Genomic DNA, 21764 nt, shown 5'->3' on the forward strand with positions numbered 1-21764 from the left:
TATTCTGAAAGGGACTGAAACTGGCAAGAATAAAGCTGCTGATAATGTGTCATCTGAGAGGAATTTTGCGCAAACAGGTTCAGGGACATGTTTTGTGCAACCCATAGGCCTAGGTCTATTTTCACTTGTTGAAAATAAATATAATATGGGACCTTTAAGAATGCTGCTGTTCACTGGGTGTTTGATTAAGGATCAGTGATTTACAACTTTTGCATCTTGAAGTATTTCAGGCTACCATTTCAACAAGCTCTTACTTGCCGATATTGAAGTGTGCAGATTTTCATTACATTATTATGTTTTCACTATTGCCCTTTTGTTCTTGTACGTGTGTAGCCTAATAGCCTACCCTTTGCTTTTGTTTGAAGTGAAGCACATTGCATGACCCCTAGGCTACATAAATACACTTTACTTGAATAAACATTCCACATAGTCCAGACCAAGGTTGTAAGTTAATGTTAACAAAGTGTTAATAAGTGAATGAAAATTACAATGGGGGAATTACTTTTGCATTTTTGCACCTATCTACAGTACATACAAAAAATGACAATATAGCCTAATGCAAAGTAGAACGTCCCCCATGAACGAAATTCAACAAAACTTGACATGCATTCAGAGTGTCATAATGCTCCTACACTTCAAATTTCATGCAGTTTTGAACCAGCAGCTGAGTCTGGGGTTGGACCGGTTCAGCTCTGTCAGATACCAGCAGCACCATACCCTAATATCAGATAATTCTGGACACATCTAGATGTGATCCACTAGCACATTACAGTATACATTTTGATCAGTTCATGTCCAGATGGCGCACTTAAATGCAGTAGTGTTTGTGAACAGAGATTGTATAAAGAAATGCTTGTAGGTGTCAATGGTCAACGTTAGATATTATTTCAACAGAGGCACAGCCATTTTCCCCAGAAAGTAATTTTGACAGCTGTGGTACAAAATTGTGCATTGGCCAGGAGCACTGACTAAAGCAGTTATGCCACTGGCTAGATGCCAACAACCCATGGTGGCTTTGTTAACGGAAATAGGTAAAAAAACAAAAAAAAACAACGAATTTTTTTTTTGTATGTGTGCCTAATACCCTCTTTTCAAACTCGTCATTTTCTCTGACTTTCTGAGGAAACTCTATATCATGCACCGCCCATTGAGAGGAATCTGGCCTCCCTCTGTCAACGTGAGGTCACTGCATGCATTCCTGTAAGCCCTCCTTTGATGCTACCACCTTCTCTGCTTCCTGAGTAGGCAACAGAGACACCAGAGAGAAGCTGAAGAATGTGTGTCAGCTTAAACGGACGCCCGTCGGCGGCATGCATGGAATGCTGACTCACCCACTTCCTGTTTCCTCTGAATGGGGGGCCCTCAGAGATAGGCATGCGACTCCGGCCCAAACCCAGCCCAGATCTCAGGCGGAGCTGGAGCATATCTAGCGGAAGCGGGCAGGCGGCGGGCCACGTCCGGCCCAGCATCGGAGACTATCTGGCGGGAAGAGCGCCAGTGGCACAGGAAACCTCTGCATCAGCTCATGGGGTGTTGGTGCCACTTAGACGTCCTTATCTTAAAGTCATGTGCCAACCCCAAATTACTGTAGGGGAGACAGCAGAGGCTGGGGGGGAGGGGGGGGGGCTGGGTGGTAAACAGTTTTTTGTCTTTCTTTCTTTCTCTCCCATGAGCCTAAACTGAAAAAAGTGAATGACACAGTCTGGCCTTTGACGAAGGGTTAGAACTTCATGAGACTGGAAAAAAGCTCCCTTTTGGGCCTTTTCTGCAGACAATGCTCTGTTTACCAGTCGAGAGAAAAAAACACCTTCAGTATGAAGAGCTGATTCAGTTTTAAAGATTTTATTATAGGTTGGTCGTTGGGGTGATGATTTTGTGCACAAGACTAACTAAATAACATTGAATCCAGTTCCAAATAGGTGTTTAAATAGCAAGCTAATTTGTAGTAGGGTGATTACAATGTCAGTAAGTGACAGCAACTGTAATGATCAGTAAGTTGTGAGCAGCCCCAAGCTTGATAATAGGGAACATATTGTATCTACTGAACATCAAACTGAAACTAGCTAACAGGAAACTTTCCTCTTAACGGATACATTTTGGAAGGACTTCTAATCACATAGGGTTGCGGTTTTTACCTCAAGATAAAAGCCTTTTCTGATGTTCCAGTGAAGACTGTCAGGACATCTTGATAAAGCCTCTGATGCCTCAGATGGTATCATCTCTTACTAACATTGTCCTAACTCACAGCTGATACTTACTTATACTTAACTTTTATTCTGGCAAAATCCTTCCTATTTTCACAGAGGTAAGTAAAAAAATAATCCAGTTTTGAATATATACCAGTATATTAATGATGGGGACAAGACCGTGTCTTTGAAGGGTCGAGACCGAGTCGAAACCGAGTCTGTTGGTTTTCAAATACAGTCGAGTCCGAGTCAAGACAGAGTCTTTGAGGAAGCAAGTCCGAGTCGAGACCAAGACCATAAAAACATGTCAGTTTTTATATTCCTGATTTAATATCACCCCAGTTAATGATCAACAGTTAGGCCTACAGACAGTATCTTTGTATTGCACCATGGGATGTCATTTTCAAATAATGCCCATCAACATTGCATTTTATTATTGTTGTTGTTATGTGTTGTGTGTTTTTTTTATATGAACATACAAAAATGCGTTGGTCTCGAGGACTCGGTCTGAAATTACGAGTTCTTCTCCTCCCACTGTGGTCCGAGACCGAGTCAAGACCGAGTCTTTGAAGGAACAAGTCAGAGACGAGTCCAAGAAAGCAGAAATCGGTCTCAAGACTGGCCTCGAGTACTACATCACTACAGCATATACTATATATAATATTCACACAGCTCCATGCAGCTTTTCTAATCATGACTGTCTAAAGTTTGAATGTCACATGCAGAAGCCTGCTGAGTCCAACTCAAATGTGAGCTTTTGAAGTTTTTCGCAAGTTAACCATGCAAAGGTGTCAGCCATATCCCTACACCAACCCACAGCTACCTTATTTATTTAACACTTCCTGTCAAGTTGAGGCAACGTTTAGCCTTCCACATTCCTATTTTCTGTGGGCTATTTTAACCACCTTTATCTACTTTGTAATGTGTTAATTTCATTTCATTGGATTGGTTCAAGTTCATTGGGTAAACAGTCATATTTTTATACTTTTATGCAGAAACTCTGAAGTTAATATGAAATAACGATTTATCGTGCACATCCATGATACATCACATACACATACAGATACTTAAATATTCATGATTTATATTTACAATAATAACTTTAAGCAAAAGGCACATCTGTATACTATTGCAGTAACATTACTCCATACCAGACATGTTTTGGCACAGTTTTGGCACATTGTGTCATCTGTCCCCTGTCTGAACACTGGTGTCTGTTTTGAGAGTCTTTGTGCAAACAGTGCATCTGGGGCAACATGGTACCTCTACGCCAGCACCAGAGTTGTGCGCACCAATCAAATCGTCTGGACGGGCTTTATAAGATGATGGACAGACGAGCAACGGCCCCTAGTCATTCACGTCACCTGAGTGTGCTTTTGGCTGATTTTGTTGCCCTTGGCTTTAAATTGAATTCTCACTTGAGGAACAAATCTGCCCTGTTATAAAATATCCAGATGACACAAGTATAGAGCATCTTTTGTGGTTAAGGTTAACACTGTGGTTAAAGATGCAGCCAACAGTCCATCCTTTCTCTGTATTCCATTTTTACTGATAGCCAGTGTTCTCCCCTAGCATCCCCTACATCCAATATTCCATACAGTCATTTCTACAAAGTCTAGTATGTTCTCTCCATAGAATTCTCCAACAGACTTCTGTGTGGAATTTTTCCAGAGTCTCATGGCAGAACCTGTTCATTACTAGCCTGAAAAGCCAGCCCGAACTTAGCCACGGCCACAAAATTTGAGGTCAGGAATATCGGTCTGGAATTGTTCCATTGACAAGCCTCTTTGAATACTTGAGAATCGTGCGGACCAATCAAATCGCCCGTGCGGCATTAGGGTAAGCTTTACACAATGATGGACTAAGGGTGTCACGATTTTGATTTTATTTCGAAATCGATCGAAATTACATCTCAATCTCGAACTTCGAACTTAAAAGTAGAATCGACGATGCAGCCACACCCCCAATGTCACGTCCAGCATGTATGCCAAGACGCACAAACACACATGCACATGCTGAACTGCAGCGTCAACACTCCTCTAATTTTAAGCTGCAGCCAGTAAAAATATAGGCCTACACATCAACCTACCGAAATCAAAGCCCCTCTTGCTACTTTGAAATCACCGGTGTGGAAGTATTCGTTCATTCACGTCAATTAAAACTAACTTAGCCTACTCAACTTAGCAAGTGAAAAGATGGTCTAATTACAGTCCAAAGTTACTTTAAGGCTTAAAATGCACATTTATAAGTACATATTCCATGAACACTAACCTTGGGTCTCTTCGGAGTGTGCTGAAACAATGAAATTAACATTCTGTGTTGTTTCATTTTACCATGTTCACGTCTTTGTTTTAGCCTAATGTTAGTTCTGTTTACATTACAACCTCGCGGTTGGAACGGTTTCAAAGCGGTTTCAAAATAAAAGCCCCCCGAAAAAGAAAAGGCCAAAAAGAGTAAATAACATATAAGGAATGCATTAATAGTAATATTTTAAAAAGATCGAAAATCGAATGGAATCGTGACTTTAAAATCGAAAATTACATCGAATCGAGGATTTGGAGAATCGTGACACCCCTATGATGGACAGATGATGAGCAACGGTGCGTATTCATTACCGCGACCTTAGCGTGCTTCGGTTGAATTTGTTTACAGCAAAAAGCTTGTCACTAGAGAAGCTACATGTTTATGACACTATCGTGTCGCTTGTACAAGATATTAACGGCGCAATAACTTCAGAAAACAAACAGAAAACAGTGATTAAGACATTTGTCAGAAGAAGGATGTTCTGACTGTTCTCTGCAGGATTTCACGATAGGCTATTTCGTTGCTCTGATTGGTGAGGTCTATCTAATTGTGTGCAGAGGCTTTTTTCCCCTCTATCGGTTGGTATATGACCCATAATCACGTCCCAATGCTTCGGGTCCAGACTCAAATTCTGAATAGAATTTTGAGTATGGCTACGTCAGGCTAGTTCATTACAGTATCAAGCATCTTTAAACAGAGTAAATCCAGTACAGTGATTCGTTCTGCATAGTCTGTCCCAACAAAGACTGTCCAGCTTGGGCTTTCTCAGAAGAGTCTCACAGCAGAGTCTGTCCCTAAGACAGTTTCTCAGTTCACAGACTCCATCTCATCAAAGCCTCAAGCCTCATCATGGTGGGTGCCAATGGTCATGTTGAACACTATTTCATCTTTCGGCAGATTCTCTGAGACTCTGTGGTGTTTCTCTGTAGGATCAGAGACATTAGGTCGTGCCTTAGTCTCCACCGGGTCTCTACTTTGCCTCGCCCAGATCTTTCTTTGTCTCTGTTTGGGCCCACATATGTCCCTGTTCAGTCTCTTCTTTGTCTATTTCAAGTGTTGATGTGCCTGGAAGCTCTATCCATTGTCTCTGTCAAGGCCTCTGCTTTGTCTTCTCCTCTGTCTCTCTCTCCTCTGACAACCTTCAGGTTAGGGTTGCATCTCGTACTGTCCCTCGGTGGCGATGAAGAAGTCGCTGAGCAGGTCCTGCAGGTGCTCGAACGTGGGCCGGTCCTCCGGCCTCTCCGTCCAGCATTTCTGCATCACCTCGTACAGCTCCTGCGGGCAGCCCTCTGGACACGGCATCCGGTAGCTCTTATCCAGGTTGCGGATCACTTCTGGATTCGTCATGCCTGGACATAAATGCACAAGTCAAATGGTCAAGTCACCTGATGGGGAATTTTGGCCATTTGATATTGGTGACCCGAGTATTCAGACATGATAACAAACATTCTCAATGTATGACAGAAAAGACTGAAGTTTAAACCTTTCAACTCCTGAAATCGACACTAATACTGACATTGATATTGGTGCAGTCGATGAAAGTGCTGATTTTTAATCATAATGTTAATATATGTCAGACAGCAAATACAAATGGATTCTATACAAGGATGCCATCTGCAAAATGGATAACGCTGCAGGCTTGTGTTGCAGACTGTGTCTTCATATACAATATGTTGCTTAAAGGAGCATGCCAACTTTTTGGGAAAGAAACTTATTTGCCCTCTACCTCACAGGAAGTGGCTTAGACCAGTTAGCCTATAGTTAAAATGGAGCTATAGGCTAACTGGTCTAACCCACTTTCAGTTCATTATTATGCTAAGCTGGTTATTGCACACATCATTGTCTTAGCTTGGAGATGAATGTTGGCGCTACCTGGGTAGGGGATCCTCCCATACGTGACTATCTCTGTCAGGAGAATACCAAAGGACCAGACATCTGACTTGATGCTGAATGTCCCAAAGTTTATTGCTTCAGGGGCAGTCCATTTAATGGGAAACTTTGCTCCTGTGAATTGGGAGAAAGAAAGAAGGAGAGTGATCATAATGAGAGGCATGTGAGAACAGTTCTCTTCACAGCTTGGATGAAATTATAAAAACTTAGTTGACATGACAGCAACAGGAAACAAATGTGATAGACCAGGCCTCTATGATCAGATTTCTGCCTAATCATCCCTTCACGTAGCTCAAATTACATGATTTTACCGATACAAACTCCAGATGGTTGTGTGTACTGTGTCGAGCTCCCTACAGGATTACCCGTTCAGTTGTTGAATTTCGAACATCCCATCAATAGAATGCTATGTCAGCAATGGCAGATTTTAAAATTCTTAAACAATGTGACACGAGTGGGAGTGGGGTTTTTAAAGGATATCCCCACCACAGCTGTAATTTGGCCGTATTACGAGGCCGAAGGCCACTACAGCCTTGGGGATATCCTTTACCAACTCTACGACCACGAGTGTCATATTGCTTCCACGAGTGTCATATTGCTTTTGTACAACAGTTCAGTTTTAAGATACAAAATTGTTATCTATCATTTATTTAAATTTTTGTTCGTTCATCCTCTACCCACAAAAATAGTTCTAATCTTTAGCCTTTTTGTTAACCGTTGCCAAGCAACATGACACCATTCAAGAGATGTTTGTTGCTTGAATGTGACCTCGAAAAAAATTATCCAACATGGTGGATCTAACTCTAAAATGGTAGTATTTCTGTATTAACAAATACATTCAGGGTTTGTGCCCTTATATTTTGTAAAAGTTAGCGAGAAACAAGCACTACTAAATCTAAAAATACAGGTTTTGTAACCAAGAAATACATCTGAGCTCATTTACGACCTATCTGACAGCCACCTACTTTGCGTTTTTCTCTTTTAAAGGTGACATTATGAAATAGCTGCTTTCTCTCTATGAATCAATGGAATGTTTGTGTTGGATAATTCAATGCAATATGTGGAGTGATTACTAACAGTAAAAAAAGTGGGGTTGTGCTGGGATACCCCTACACATGATGACTCATGGAATGCCTCTCGATCCAATTGAAATTAATAAATAGTTTGACCGGATCTAACTGTGGTATAATATGTAATATCCAATGGGCCCAGATGTTCTTTAGATCATTCAGCATTTCTACTGAAAGCATTCTAAACACACCGGTAGGACAGTTAGAAGCAATCTCAGTGCAGATTATAACCATGTCTGCAAAACACTATTTGCATACACTATTGCATACTCTACCTTCTTTGGCTGTGTACTCTGTTTCGATGATTCTCGCTAAGCCAAAGTCAGCAATCTTGCAAAGTAACGTCTCAGACACCAGAATGTTGGCAGCCCGCAGATCTCTGTGAATGTAGTTTTTTCTTTCTATGTAGGCCATCCCCTCTGCAATCTGTTCCCACAAAGAACAAGATGAGAGATAGTCAGAGAATGAGAGAGAGAGAGATAGAGTGAAAGGGCAACCATTTTTTTTTTAAGAGATTAGTGTTGCAATTTCTTTTTTCAAATTCCTTATGAAACAAAATGAAGAAAAAATTACAGCTGTAGCAATCAGTAGATTCCCAGATATACGTAAATGACTCTTAAATATCTTTTGTAATGATAAATAGAGTTTTTAAATAGAAATGTTTTCTGAGGTTATATGTCTTCTGTCGAAGCAAAAAAAAATAAATTGACATTCATGACATTACTGTAACAGTTTATAATCTAAATTTAACAACACCACTTCTAAAAGCTGTGATAACGACACATTCATATCGACATATTGACACATTCATAGTATTTACGGTAGCCTAACAAAATTAGGTTAAGTTCATGAAATTGAAAACAATGGAGCATTTTGCAATGTCACTTCTCACAACTAGACAATGGACAGTAGCAGATAACAGTGTCATCAGCAGGGAAGACATGGACAACAGATTGGGGTAAGAAAGCCCAAACTGTGAAATCTACGGACATACACAGCAATGTAGTAATCAAGGTGTCGCGACCACCACGCGCGAATATAAATGGTTACGGCGCTTCTGTGACGTCACATTGTCGCGCTACAGGTTGGGTGCGTCGAGTATGTGGGACGTTTAAGTCCCTCCTTCACCTTGTCCTTCTCAAACCTGCTAATCAATCGACTTGGGTTCTCACTACAGCTGTGTGAGAAGATACTGTAAGCGTGTCACAAGAGGAATGATTACTGATTCAGACAGTTTTTGCTATCAACTTCATTCTCACATCGGTATTGTTAATTTACCACTGGAAAGCTGGGTTTCCCCTTGTGTGAGCATGGAGGGTTAAACTCTAAACAACTGAATTATGTTAACTTTAACCGTTTGTTTAGGTTGACTGTGAGCATTACTAGCGTGACACACTCATGGTGTGGATATAAGATGTGAAAGCACAACTAAGAAACATTTCCCAAATTATATTGGTATTTTAGTGTGAATAGCACTGCCAAAAACATAAAAACATATTGAAAACACTAAAACAGTTGAGCTACTCTTTAAAGTATTTATTTTTGAGTTAAAAATAATACTTATTAGCTACTTTTTTCAAGTTAGTTTGACTGTTCAGTTTAACAGTAGCACACAGCACATGTAAATGGGGCCTGTTTAAAAATAAATTTTACATTTCTGTTTTGATAGAGGATTAAACAGGATGCGGATGGTGTCGGGGAGTGGGGGGGGTCTATGATGGAAAAAACTATGTCACGTCCTGTCCGGATGTTAATGATCAACAGTGGAGTGAGGTTTGAAGAAGCAGAAGTGCACAGCGCGACCACAAAACCACTAAAGGCAGGGCTGACATTTTCCACACGATGCAAGGCTTTTCACACACCACGGCGGTCTTAAAACAGTGATATGGACGGATGCCTATAAATAGAACTGTAATTTGTTTCTGAACTACTTAACATTTCAAAATTAGTCTTTTATGTGGAGCTGGAGAAATATTGTGAATGAATTAATCATTTTGATGAATGAGGCGAATTTGGTGCTGCATTTAAAGGACAAATATAGATGGAGTGACAATAATATATATATTTCTAAATTGCACAAAGGTCAAAAAGAACACTAGCAGCCAAGATTGTAATGGATACCTTTCTAGGTTCTATACAATTACATTAGATTTTAGTTCATGTGTATGCATCATATTTCATGCATGTATTTTAAACAGAGGAGGTAAAAACATCTCAACAGATACAAATACTTTGTGTCCTGGACTATATTGAGACAAAAAACGACGTCTAGACGTCTGAAGAAGGGTGATTTCCCGAAACGTCACGGAAAAATAAAAACAAGCGGGAGCAGAAAACCCTGGTTAAAGCGGACTTTTTCTCTTTTTTGTCTGGTCGTTTGTTTGTCCTGCTCCCAGGTCAGACATTTGGATGTGCGGACTTTAAAACTTACTCTCTGGACTATATTGAGAACAGTGTGATAATATAATAGTGGTTCTGGTGACATACACATTCATAACTCACTCTGAATATCAAAGGCCTAATGAATTCCAATACTAAATGACTTCACATAGGCCCTGAAGTAAAGCTAAATCAACATTGAGATTTATTCAAAAAGCGACATGCTGAGGCTTTCTCAATAACAAATCCTCATCAGGGATTTGGCTCTGCAGATGAGTACTTTGTGTCTTACCTGTGCTGACATGTCAATCAGTTTGGGCAGTTTCAGTTGTTTCCCATCTTCTGTTTTTAGGAAGTCTAACAGACTTCCTGCAAGTGACAGAGAAAGAATATTAAACGATTGAGGGAGAAGGAAGTAACCAAACAAATTGATACGTTTCAGATACATATTTTTGAGGGAGAAGGAAGTAACCAAACAAATTGATACGTTTCAGATATATTTTGATTTTGATCATACTCTTTCAATGTTTTGGGGAATTACTTGATTACTGTACACTACAGTACAACACTTCTATTCCCAAGAGACCAATGTATCAAAATGCATCTTTTGCTGTGGGCAAGGTAGCCTAAGATTACGGACTAAATTAAAACAAGTCTTTGCCCGCTTCATTCAACCATTCATGTAATGAGTATGCAGAAGAGCTTGGAATAAGAGGCATAGAAAACCAAATGACGACCTAAGGGTCAGAACATTTTTTGTCTCAGCCAAGTATGAAATAGTAATGAAGAAAAAACACTCAAAAAGAGAAGTGTGTGGATTCTTTTCTCAGAAAGTGCCTGAAGTAATATTAACTCTGGGAAGGCATATCTGACATCAGTGTGTTTACCGTATAAGTCCTACTCTTTGGGTATAGTTTCCAGTTAAGTGACAATAGACCTCTGAAGTTTGCCTACAAAAAGGACCCAAAAGCTGCCATCTTAGTTAATAGATGGAGATTTGGATCTTCTTATATTGGCAAAGATGGCAGTTTGGGGTCCATTTTGCAGGCGAACTTCAGAGGTCTATTTTGGTATTTTGATGCAGGTGCATTACATCATTGCTGAGAAAAATTATCTGCTACACCTTCGGGAATAATAATAGTAATTGTGGTAATCAGTCTGACTGACGAATCATGTCCATTTTCTCTAACTTTCTGATTTAAATGTATGCACCATGGTTTCCTCAGAGTGTGTGTGTGTCTGTATGTGTGTGTGGTGTGTATGTGTTTGTGTGTGTGTGTGTGTGTGCGCCGCTGGGGGGGGGGGGGTTAGGACAATATGAAGGGCCCAACACTATGTGTGTGTGTGTGTCTCACCGTTGGACATGAACTCTGTGACGATGAGGATGGGCTCCTGGGTGACAACAGCATGGAGGCGCACAAGCCGTTCATGCTGCAGCTGCTTCATCAGGTTTGCCTCCTGCAGGAATGCCTCAGGTTCCATACTGCCCTCCTTCAGCGTCTTGATGGCCACCTTCAGGTTGTTCTTGTAGTAGCCTTTATACACACACACAAACACACACACGCTCATGATCAGGACGGTGTCTATGCGAAATCTATCTCATTATTTCTTATGTATATTGTCCTAATCCTGATGGATTAAATAATTTGTTTGTAAATTTCATTGTGCCTTCCTAAGTCTTTCTGGTTGAAATGTTTAGCTCTTTCCAAAATTAGATGACCACACAAGAGCTACAGCACATATGTATATCACCTCATAGCATTTGTGTGTGTGTGTGTGTGTGTGTGTGTTTGTGTGTGCACGCGTGTGCGTTGAAGTGCAGTATTTTAAAATGTCTGAAATTTTGTTTCATTTTATTTGCTTCATGAAAGAAACAAGCCATTAATAGACAACAGAAAAAGAGTCCTCTTTCATGTCATCGCTGACCGATGCGATAAAAGCATCTATTATTGGATAAGCCAGTGGACTTGGCAAACAAACTCTCCCACTTCTCTTCAACTTGAACCATATCACTATTGAATATTTTGAGGCATCATTTGGGTGGGAGTCTGTAACCAAGAGAGAGATCATCCCACCCAGCCTCAAAGGCACTAAACATGCAGCCTGTCCGCATTGCCAAAGAGCCAAGCTAATTTCTATGGCAATGAGAGCGCATATTCAACCGTACTGACGGCACTCCACCACAGAGCCTCTTACCCATCCAGACTTCTCCAAACTGGCCGGCTCCCAACTTCTTCACCAACTTGAGTGTCTCCCGCGGGATCTCCCACTCGTCTTTACCCCAGGGCTGCTGAGGAACCGTTGCCTTGCAAGGGTTACCCAGGCGCTGACACAGCCCATCTGCACTTCCTGAACACGCACACACACACATTAAACTTCCTTACGAAGAAAAACAATAAGTGGAATATTGCACAATACCAAGACAAAGGATTTGTTGAGAGGTTTGTTTTGGAACTCGTATTCTTAATTATTGTGTACAATGTTGTTGTTTAAGTGTATGTTTATAAGATTATATATCTATATAATGGCATGTTTAGGACTGGGGTCAAAGAGTTGAAGCAATGTAAATGTCTATAATAAATATTGTGTTCTAAACGCACTTTAGTGCCCACTGATTAGAGTTTAGATTCTCTGCCCGAGCCCGAGTCCGAACTTGACCCGACCCGACCCGCGGGCCGGGTCGGGCCTATATTTCCAGCCACTATCCTCGGGCCGGGCCGGGCCGGGTCCTTGATCAAGCTTGTTTTTTTTTTCCTTCTAATCATTAGCCTACTTGGGTGGGGAGCTAAAGCTATGCCATAGTCAGACTCAGAAATATTTTATATTTATCAAAGTAGGCCTAAGTAACAAGTGTATACAAAGTTCTACAAGTTAGGCTCAGAGTTACAAAATGTCAATTGTAAAGTCATCTGCGCAACACGTGTCATGCGCAGCTTCTCCACTCACACACATCACACCGGGCCTGCTGTGCTGTATTGTGTAGCTTAAGTGCAACGTGAAGCTTGAAGATGTAAAGAAAAAAAAATGAAAACAGGAGAAATAACTTCGAGGAAGTTTGGAGAAAAGTCGGAGGTATGCATTTGTCAGGTATGCTTTGTTGCGTGCATTAAGTGCGCACGATGTTCACCTATGACAGCAAAAATACTTTAAGATGAACATGAAGCAGGCTTGCCATGGCAGAAATAATGATAGCCAGCCTTCAATGTCCTCTTTTGTCCTCTCAATGTCCTCTAAACGGATTTTTGTAGCTCAAACAGCTCGGAGTTGTAGTTGAGAACGTCAGTTATAATGGCCCACGTATTTAAAAAATGTCGGGTTTAAATCGGGCTCGGGCTCATAATTACAGTTAATGTGTCGGGCCGGGTCGGGCTCGGGCACAATGTGCACAGGCTCGGGTAGGGTCGGGCTTGATTTTTTGGGCCCGATCTAAGCTCTAGTCTACTGTACAGCGCATGTACTATATTTCCGGTGAGGGAAAACTACCTCATGCTTACTGCAAGGTGTTTGTTGGTATGACCCACAAACCTGATTATGCTGCCTTCAGCAGCCCCCCCTACTCCCCCTATACTCGACAGCCATGTTTGCTAGACTGTAACACACGCCCAGTGCTGCTGAGTGGCTGACCTGTTAGTCGTGCGGTGGAGCCTCGGAGACAGGGTGTCTCCTGTCACCACAGGAAGCTTGCTGTGTTCTGAAATGGTGGGTGGAGGGTCGTGCTCAACAGAAATAAAGTGAGGGTGAGGAAGATGTGTCGCTGACGCGACCTGTCTGTGCGCAAAACAACAACACCACTGACCGCACACATCTCTTACGTGTGACGTAAGATTGGTGGACTGACTCCTCTATGGGCACTAATTTCAGTGACCGGCAAAGTGCAAAGTCAACCAAAGAAAATTCCTGTGCCTTAAGTTATCAGATGTTTTTTTTCAAAATGTCATAGGCCTATAGGCATATTGACTATTTTCAAATCCTAAACAGTCTGGCCTACGCTTGAATTAGGCACAGTGCCTGAACACTTTAAGCCCTGAAAGTGTTTTGCGCTTGAGCTAATCAATGCGGTCAAGTGGCATGCACTGACCCATCCATACAGTATATAGCGCACAGGATCTTACTCATGGTAGTAATGTATCATATTGATTTAGCCAAGTTATTAAATCCCGACCATGCATATTTTTCCTTTTAAAACCTGTTTAATCACCAGTGCAAAGGCCCGTCTGGCTAGAAACATCTGTGGGGTTGAGTGAGTGAGTGCAGTTGAGAACTGTATTTAGATTTCCTGAAGGATTCAGCAGCCAGTCTAACTGAGATTGAGGTGATAAGCGTAACCATTTTTTTTTGCTTAGATAAACCCAGCAACCAAATGTATAAATTAAATTGTGAGCGTACTATTTGTTTCAATCATGTGAGCATGAATGCTGTAAACCCAACGATTACTTTTTTTTTACATCAGTCTGGACTCACTAGAATAATGCTTGATGAGTTCTGGCAGGGTAGGGAAGGTCAGAGAGGGGGAGATGTAGAAGCCTCCACTGTCCAGGCTTCGGATCTTGTAGTGCTTCACTACGTCCCCATGTTCTTGCGAAGAATCTCGGACGGAGAGTGAGAAGGCCCCTGGGGGGGACATTGTTGTATTAATAAAAATCATTGTTATATTGTAATCATCGATAATATTTTTTTATCATTATTATTATTATTAGTGGTAGTAGTCTTAGTAGTTGTTGAGGTAGTACTAGTAGTACTTTTTCAAGCAGTCGGTTAAATACAATTTATAAACAGCTACATTTACTAAATATATCACACAGTTCTTCCTGAATGACGAGAAAGCGCTTTGGTGTGCCATCTGCAGAGATGCTGCAGGTGGTTGCGAAGTTTTCAGCAATGATTTGCTATTTTTAATCTGACTGCCTGCCACACATGCATTCTCAAGCCTGCTGTGCAAGGGGAGTTGCTTTCAGTGGGTTATATGTTAGGGTCTGCAGAGATCTGCAGTGGGTTATATACATCAGGCTCTGCAGAGATTAAATAACTGTAGTGGTTATGATCTTCAGCCCACTGCCATCTCTCATAGTAGGGAGGGTGAATTGAAATGTGTGCACAGGTACTTATAATCTGATGAGGGCAATTGGTGGCAATAAGAGGTTAAGAGATCGGCTGCACATTGAAGAAACTTCAGACATTTAATTCTCTTTCGGTCTTGGAATCTTACTATGTTCTGACAAAATAAACTGATTTGAAAAGCAAAACAAATAAATGAGCACAAATAACAGACATTTGAATAATAATAACAGACAGTAAACTATTGAATAAAACATGGCATCGCTTATGTAGTACAGTATACTGGGGGATGTATTAGTATTATTCAACAGTGAGAGCAGGAACGCCTTATGCCACTGACCTTTAGTTGTCTCGCTCTCACGGACTAAAAAGGAGCCGACTTTATTTCCCGGCGCTAGAAGAAGACGTTCTGTGTCTCTGCGACTCAAGTCTTTAAAAAACCACCTGCAAGAAAGACACATTTGCCATCTTTAATTTATTATTTTACCTATAAGAGAATCACAGGATTAATCAACTATTAAGCTAGTATAGTAAGATACCCTAAGATATAAGTATTTGTACCTGAGATCTATTCTGTACATGTACATATTTATTTCAGTAATTTTCTAGAGAATAATTACACATAATTAGTGTTGAGGGCAATTCCGCTCAAAACTGTCACATCCATAACGCCAACACAATGCCATGGTATTTAGTTGGCGTTATGGATGTGACAGTTTTGCGTGGAATTGCAGTTGAACAACCAACTATGAAGATTATTGCTATTCATCTGAATTTAGGCCTTTCAAATGTATGAAAATTATATTTCTCTATGCATATACAAAAAATACATTCACTGTTATGTTAATGTCATGGTGTTGATGCGTACATACATTTTAACTACATATTCTGTGCCACTGCACTGTGCGTTAAAATTTTGTAACACACACCAACCCCTGGTCTATACTGTATGTATTCATGCACATATACATACGCACCTTTCCACCTCCAGGGTGTGCACTCTGGCCACATATGTGCTTGGGATATAGCCCTCTTCCCCAGTGACCAGAGACTTGGCCACCCACCAGTCACCTTTGCTGTAATGCAGTTCAAAACAGATTGTGAAATACAGACTGTACATTTAAATGTCAACATGAAGTGGTTAGCTGGGTGGACCTCTTTGGGGTGCCTGTACTGACACTTTTTTTGTAACACTACTGAACCTAAGACGGATTGTGAAATGTTTCCACTTAGATGTGGAATCGTTAACATGGAGAAGTTAACTTTACATTACTTTGGGGCTTCTGTACACATGTGTACGGTAAAATGCTGGCACTGTTTGTAAACAGGCAAATCTTAACTTGACGACTACATCCTTTCCGTGGAAAATAAATAGCACTGTAAAACAAGAGTAGTGTGCTCAACATAACCCAAAGACTTAAACATAAACTATTTATTCCCACAATCTAACATAATTTAATTGAAGCAGCAAGATCTGGGAACTGGATTCTGTTGAGTGTACTTACCTTTTTTTACAGTTACAAATACAGTATATATTCTATTTTGCTTTAAAAATGTCTTTTTCTGTACATCGAAGGACAGCAACACAGAATGTCATTATACTCACTCTTGAATAACCTTGAGTCGGTCACCCTTCTTAAATGACAGGTCAGTGTCATTTGTTGGTTTAAAGTCATATTGAGCAATAACTACATCAACATCTGCAATCAGAAGATGGCGGAAACAGACATTTCGTAAAATCAGTTCATTAGTGATGCGGAAGTAGAGAGATTAAAACAATACATTCAATTAGGTATTTTGCAAGATTGTGTTTGCAAGACAGCATCTCAATTTTGATCGGACAGTGCTACTTTATGCCTCTTTCTGTTTCTTCACACATACACACAACACCCACGCACACACACACAAACACACACACACACCTAAACACACGCACACACACACACACACACACACACACACACGCTCACACGCACAACCACACACACTCAAACACACAACTTTGTGAGTGTGTGATGAACGCCTAAGCACAGAAGAGATCACGCCGATAAGTCTGTGTGACTATAACAGAGGCACATAGGGAGGGATGCCTTACCAAACGTCTTATAGGGAGGGATGCCTTACCAAACGTCTTACCTGCATCTGCACTGTGCTTGTATCCACCAGTTTCCTGTTTTTGAAAAATTTGAATGCACATAATGTGAATTTTTTTCTTACATGAAAGACTTTGATGACATCTAAATGCAATGTGAGTTGTAATGTAAAGATGATAAATAACATAGACAGTGTAGCATATCTTACATGGGATCTGTTGCCTGCTGTTCCCTTTGGTCCCTTGTCCTCTTTCTGTTTTTTCTGACCACTGCATGCACAACCCATTCTCAAAAAAACCTTTTAAGAGATGGAAAGATAGGTAGATAAATGCAGAAGCTATAGACATTCATGTACCAGTTAAGGTAAAATCCTAAAACAAACCAAATTTCTTCGACTGATAACATCATAAGACTGTCTTTGCTATAAGCAGAACGAACCCAAATTGCTGTTTCATGTTGTATAAGGCAGTGATGGTGGTTTGGACAGACAGCTGTAAATGGACTTGGTGCTTACCTGCCACTTGGTTTGGTGCCCACTGAGATGTAAGGTGGGATCAGTGTCTGCTTCCCCGTCACAGAGGTCCTGGCCACTTCACATCGCCCTTTTGGGTTCTAACCATGGCTGTAAGAGAATGAAAGTAATCTGTATGAGTACGCCTGTGTGGTCATGTGTGTGTGTGTGTGTGTGTGTGTGTGTGTGTGTGTGTGTGTGTGTGTGTGTGTGTGTGTGTGTGTGTGTGTGTGTGTGTGTGTGTGTGTGTGTGTGTGTGTGTGTGTGTGTGAGTGTGTGTGTGTATGTGTACTGTATGTGTATTTGCATTTTCCATGACATCACAAACACACACTTGTGTGCTCAGTTCTTCGAAAAGGAATATGGAACCACCTCGATAACTGTGCACATAGTCAGCAAAACACACTGCTCTGAAACCAAAAAAAGGGAACTGCACCCATCCTATCACTTTTGGTGCATCACTGCTACAAACTGGTAGCCTTGCCTCATCCAGACCATCTCTGTTTACAGTCAATCTGTATGGGAAATGGCCAGTTTGCAATATGAGTGCACATGACGTGTTTTGTTTGTTGTTTAGACCGTGCCCAAAGTAAATTTGAACATGCATACTTTTTTTTTTTTTAGCAAATATAGCCTTTTGTCCACACTTAAATGCCGTTTTTTCAACACCAAAAAGAATATTTTTCGAAGTTGCTCTCTTTGGTGTATACATTTGAAAATGTCAGGTTTCGATTTCGGCTATTGGTTTCCCCATGCTACACTGTAAAATGTTGCCGTTGATTTACCCCCATATTTCAATATTATTTACCTGTTCTTTCAAAAAAACAGCACTTAAATGTAAATTATACATATTTTATTTATTGTTATTTAAGTATAAGAATATATACTCTTTTGATCCTGTGAGGGAAATTTGGTCTCTGCATTTATCCCAATCCGTGAATTAGTGAAACACACTCAGCACACACTAATCCCGGCACAGTGAGCTGCCTGCAACAACAGCAGCGCTTGGGGAGCAGTGAGGGGTTAGGTGCCTTGCTCAAGGGCACTTCAGCCGTTCCTACTGGTCGGGGTTCGAACCGGCAACCCTCCGGTTCCAAGTCCGAAGTGCTAACCAGTAGGCCACGGCTGCCCTATTTGACAAACCTATTAACCATTATTTCCTGTTAACCCAGTCCAATAACATGATCGTCCAGTATTTTTTGCATTCTGGGAAGGCATTTGAGCCCATCACACACCGTCACACGTTGCAGGTGGCAAATCCTCCCCATTTGAGCTGTGTTCTATTCAAGATATAATGTTGTACTGGAGTTTTTGCTTGCAACTATTGCTTATGTCGTGCTTGCTTTGTAGACTTAAAGGTGCAGTCAGCGATTGAGCAGGAAGTCGCGTTTGTTTATGTTTATATTTAACACTTTTGTCCAAAACAACATTCATTATATTTTAAACAAGGACCAAACAAAACACACTTTTCAGTATTGCCAGAGAAACTCCACACAGGGTGTCGTTTTTGTTTGGGGATAGGCTGCCCCCACTTTGTTTGTAAAGTAAAGTAAAGTAAAGTAAACCAGATGTTGTCTTTATCAACTGTCATGGAAATCACCTTGTATTCAAGAGTTATCATTCCAAGTGTATGGGAGTTCCCAGAAAGAGCTCTGTAAATATACCAAGAAGTTTTATCACTACTTGATATCCTTAATCAATCAACAACCAGCAATCAGTCTTCCTTTCGACTGTTGTTAATGACAAATATATGGTCTTTTGGACAACCACCAGCGCTGCCTGGAAGGCACTAGGGTTAGGGTTGGGATGGCAGCACTGCCTTGAAGTCGATGGTGGGGGCCCAAAAGACCATCAAGCTTAATAACACCACCAAAAAGCATCTGATAACCATCTAACTCTCTCTAGATTCAGTTGAATACTGCCCCCTGATTCTTTGGCAAAACGGTTTATCCAAACTTATTTTGAAGTAGACATTGAAACATATCTCTCATAACATTTCTCTCTTTTTAAGCACATTAATGCCCAGGAGTTGAGACTACGGCCCTACCTTATTCTCCTGCTATCGCATCAGGTCCTGTTTAATTAACCTTCCCGCTTTAATACGCTCCTACAATATTGAAAAGAATGACATTAAAAACCACAGTTGAATCTGAAAAATGAATTAAGGTCAGTATAATTTGAGGTCATTAATTGCAAAGCTTTTATGACCCGAAACACACGCCCATTTGATGTATGGAATGGAAAACTTAAAAAGAACCAGTCAAGAACGACTTTTTAGAGCAGAGAAGAGAGACACACAAATAGCACGTGTTTAAACACACCATACAAGGCAATAGAATTGCCAAACATTGAATAACAAAGCCTATGGTCTTGTAGGGTGTCATTATAATCACAGAAGTAGATTCCAATAGCTGTGGCATGAGGTCAAAGGGGTCAACCTTCAACAGAAGTAGCTTACAATAAGCACTCAAGTCAACTTTACAAACTAACATAGAAACAATCTTATACTTGTCACTCTTCACAGAATGAATTATGTGTCTGTGTCTTACTGTCTTTGCTAAATATATCATGTGTCTGTGGGTGGTGGTCAGTATTTTATCAGTTACATTTGTGGGTCAGTATTTCAACACAAAATACATTTGTGGGCAGCTAATGCTAATGAGAGAGATAGAAGCGACTGCATGTTTTGTATAGTCTATAAGTAATGTTACCTACCTAACTCCTTTACGTCTTCTTTGAATGACTTGACTTGAGTAATCCAGTGTTTGAAGAGCCTACACTCCCCTTTCATAGAGTCTCTTTCACTTCCTTGATCGTGCTCTCTCTATCTTTCTTTCTCTCCTTCCTCCCTCTCTTTATTTCTGTCTCTCTCTTCCTCTATCAACCCTCTCTCTCTTTCACCCTGTATCTTTCACTTTATCTTGCTCTCCTCCCTCTCCCCTGTCCTTATTTCTGTCTGTCTCTCCTCTCTGATTCTTTCATTCTTTCTCTCACTTCCTCCATCTTCCCTGTTTCTCTCTTCTTCGTTCTCTCTCTCTCTCTCTCTCTCTCTCTCTCTCTCTCTCTCTCTCTCTCTCTCTCTCTCTTTCTAACACACTAGGCTTAGGAGGGATGTCCTGGGAGACCACATTAGTGGATAGCAGATAAATAGACAGCGTTTGCTTCTGTTTATTTAGTGGAGCCCTGCCCTCTCTTTTCCCTTGCCATACTACAGTAGAGAACACCAAAGGCACCAGAGTGCTCATTCAAAACTAGACTTCAATACGTGGTGCCACAAACCCATGGGAAATAAAATATAACCAATATAATGGGGTTTTTTTGCATCTGAAAGGTTACTGCCTTGATGCACTGTATGTTTGTGAGAGTGTGTTAGTGTGTGAGTGTGTGTTTGTGTGTGTGAGTGTGTGTGGGAGGGTGCATGTTTGTGTGTGTGGTTCTATGTGCTTAAGGCTGTGTTCTCTGAATAGAAGACACTGAAAATATCATTATTGTCATGAAGTTAGAAAAGCTAGAACACTGAATTAGACAAAACGCAAATACACATTTGCACAGTCTGTGTGATGTAATGCTCGTGGGATTTAAACAGCTTTAGGCATTGCATTGGGTGTTATTTTTTGTGTTGTTATTTTCTTATCTACTTTGGTATAACAGGCCGAAGTGTTTCTTTTTACAGAGTCATAAACATGATACGTTTTTCAGCATGTCTCACAGTGGTGGAAAATGTTGAGCTTTCACATGCGAGGACACAAACGCAGGCGTCGCTTCACGCAATCTCTCTTGGAGTGGCACACCACTGTTTACTTGCCCAGGCTTTTGGGCTTCCTGTTTAGGGCCTTGTGGTCGACTCTAGCTGACTGATCTGATCAGTGAAAAAATGCACATAGACAGTGACCACTTATAAAGGTCAGTAAGAACATATCTTTTTGTAAATACTTATTATTTTTTACTTTCTTTTACTTACCATTTTTTACTTTTTACACACTAATTTTTATCTCATTGTTGCTGTATCATTGTGTTGTCGTTATTGTTTTACCCGTATATATATATATATATATATAGTTTACCCTACCGTGGGCCTGAGAGAAACACAATTTCAATCCTCTATATGTCTTATACATACAGCAGAACTGACAATAAAGTTCACTTTCACTTTTGACTTGGACTCTTATCTTGCATAATAATATTATGTCATATTGTGTCACATGTTTGAGCTCATGAGCATTTTCCGTAGTTCCTACGATGGTCATTCAGTAGATCATCAAATTCTAGTGCCCAT

At 40.7% G+C, this 21764-nt stretch overlaps 1 protein-coding gene across 4 annotated transcripts; it reads right to left on the reverse strand.

The window, feature by feature from the left end:
• Positions 1-3192: 3192 nt before the first annotated feature.
• blk (BLK proto-oncogene, Src family tyrosine kinase) lies at positions 3193-20466 on the reverse strand. Of its 4 annotated transcripts, XM_076273282.1 has the most exons (16): positions 20204-20466; positions 19536-19595; positions 19089-19140; positions 17492-17599; positions 17186-17275; positions 17009-17054; positions 16491-16584; positions 15862-15960; positions 15225-15328; positions 14291-14440; positions 12026-12178; positions 11185-11364; positions 10122-10198; positions 7726-7876; positions 6363-6494; positions 3193-5839 (listed from the first exon to the last, which is right to left on the reverse strand). In XM_076273282.1, exons 5-16 carry the CDS (start codon positions 17261-17263, stop codon positions 5637-5639), a joined length of 1467 nt encoding a protein of 488 aa, XP_076129397.1. In that variant the 5' UTR covers positions 17264-17275; positions 17492-17599; positions 19089-19140; positions 19536-19595; positions 20204-20466; the 3' UTR covers positions 3193-5636. The 4 variants fall into 4 exon arrangements, with proteins under 4 accessions (XP_076129397.1, XP_076129395.1, XP_076129398.1 ...); XM_076273280.1 differs by lacking the exon at positions 19089-19140; XM_076273283.1 differs by lacking the exon at positions 19089-19140 and having other exon boundaries at positions 17021-17054; positions 20204-20465.
• Between the last annotated feature and the right edge of the window lie 1298 nt (positions 20467-21764).

Source organism: Alosa pseudoharengus, unplaced genomic scaffold (genome assembly GCF_046254945.1).
Source record: "Alosa pseudoharengus isolate Yale_2024_CS ecotype anadromous, Long Island Sound unplaced genomic scaffold, YU_APseudo_1.1 YU_APseudo_1.1_scf_7, whole genome shotgun sequence".
NCBI classification, from domain to species: Eukaryota; Metazoa; Chordata; class Actinopteri; order Clupeiformes; family Clupeidae; genus Alosa; species Alosa pseudoharengus.

Coding starts and splice junctions, on each gene's coding strand:
- blk (XM_076273281.1), bottom strand. CDS start 17,263: ATGGGTTGTGCATGCAGTGGTCAGAAAAAACAGAAAGAGGACAAGGGA. Junction 11,365..12,025: donor GTTTGGAGAAGTCTGGATGG/GTAAGAGGCTCT, acceptor GTGTGTATAAAG/GCTACTACAAGAACAACCTG. Junction 7,877..10,121: donor TGATTGACATGTCAGCACAG/GTAAGACACAAA, acceptor TTGTGGGAACAG/ATTGCAGAGGGGATGGCCTA.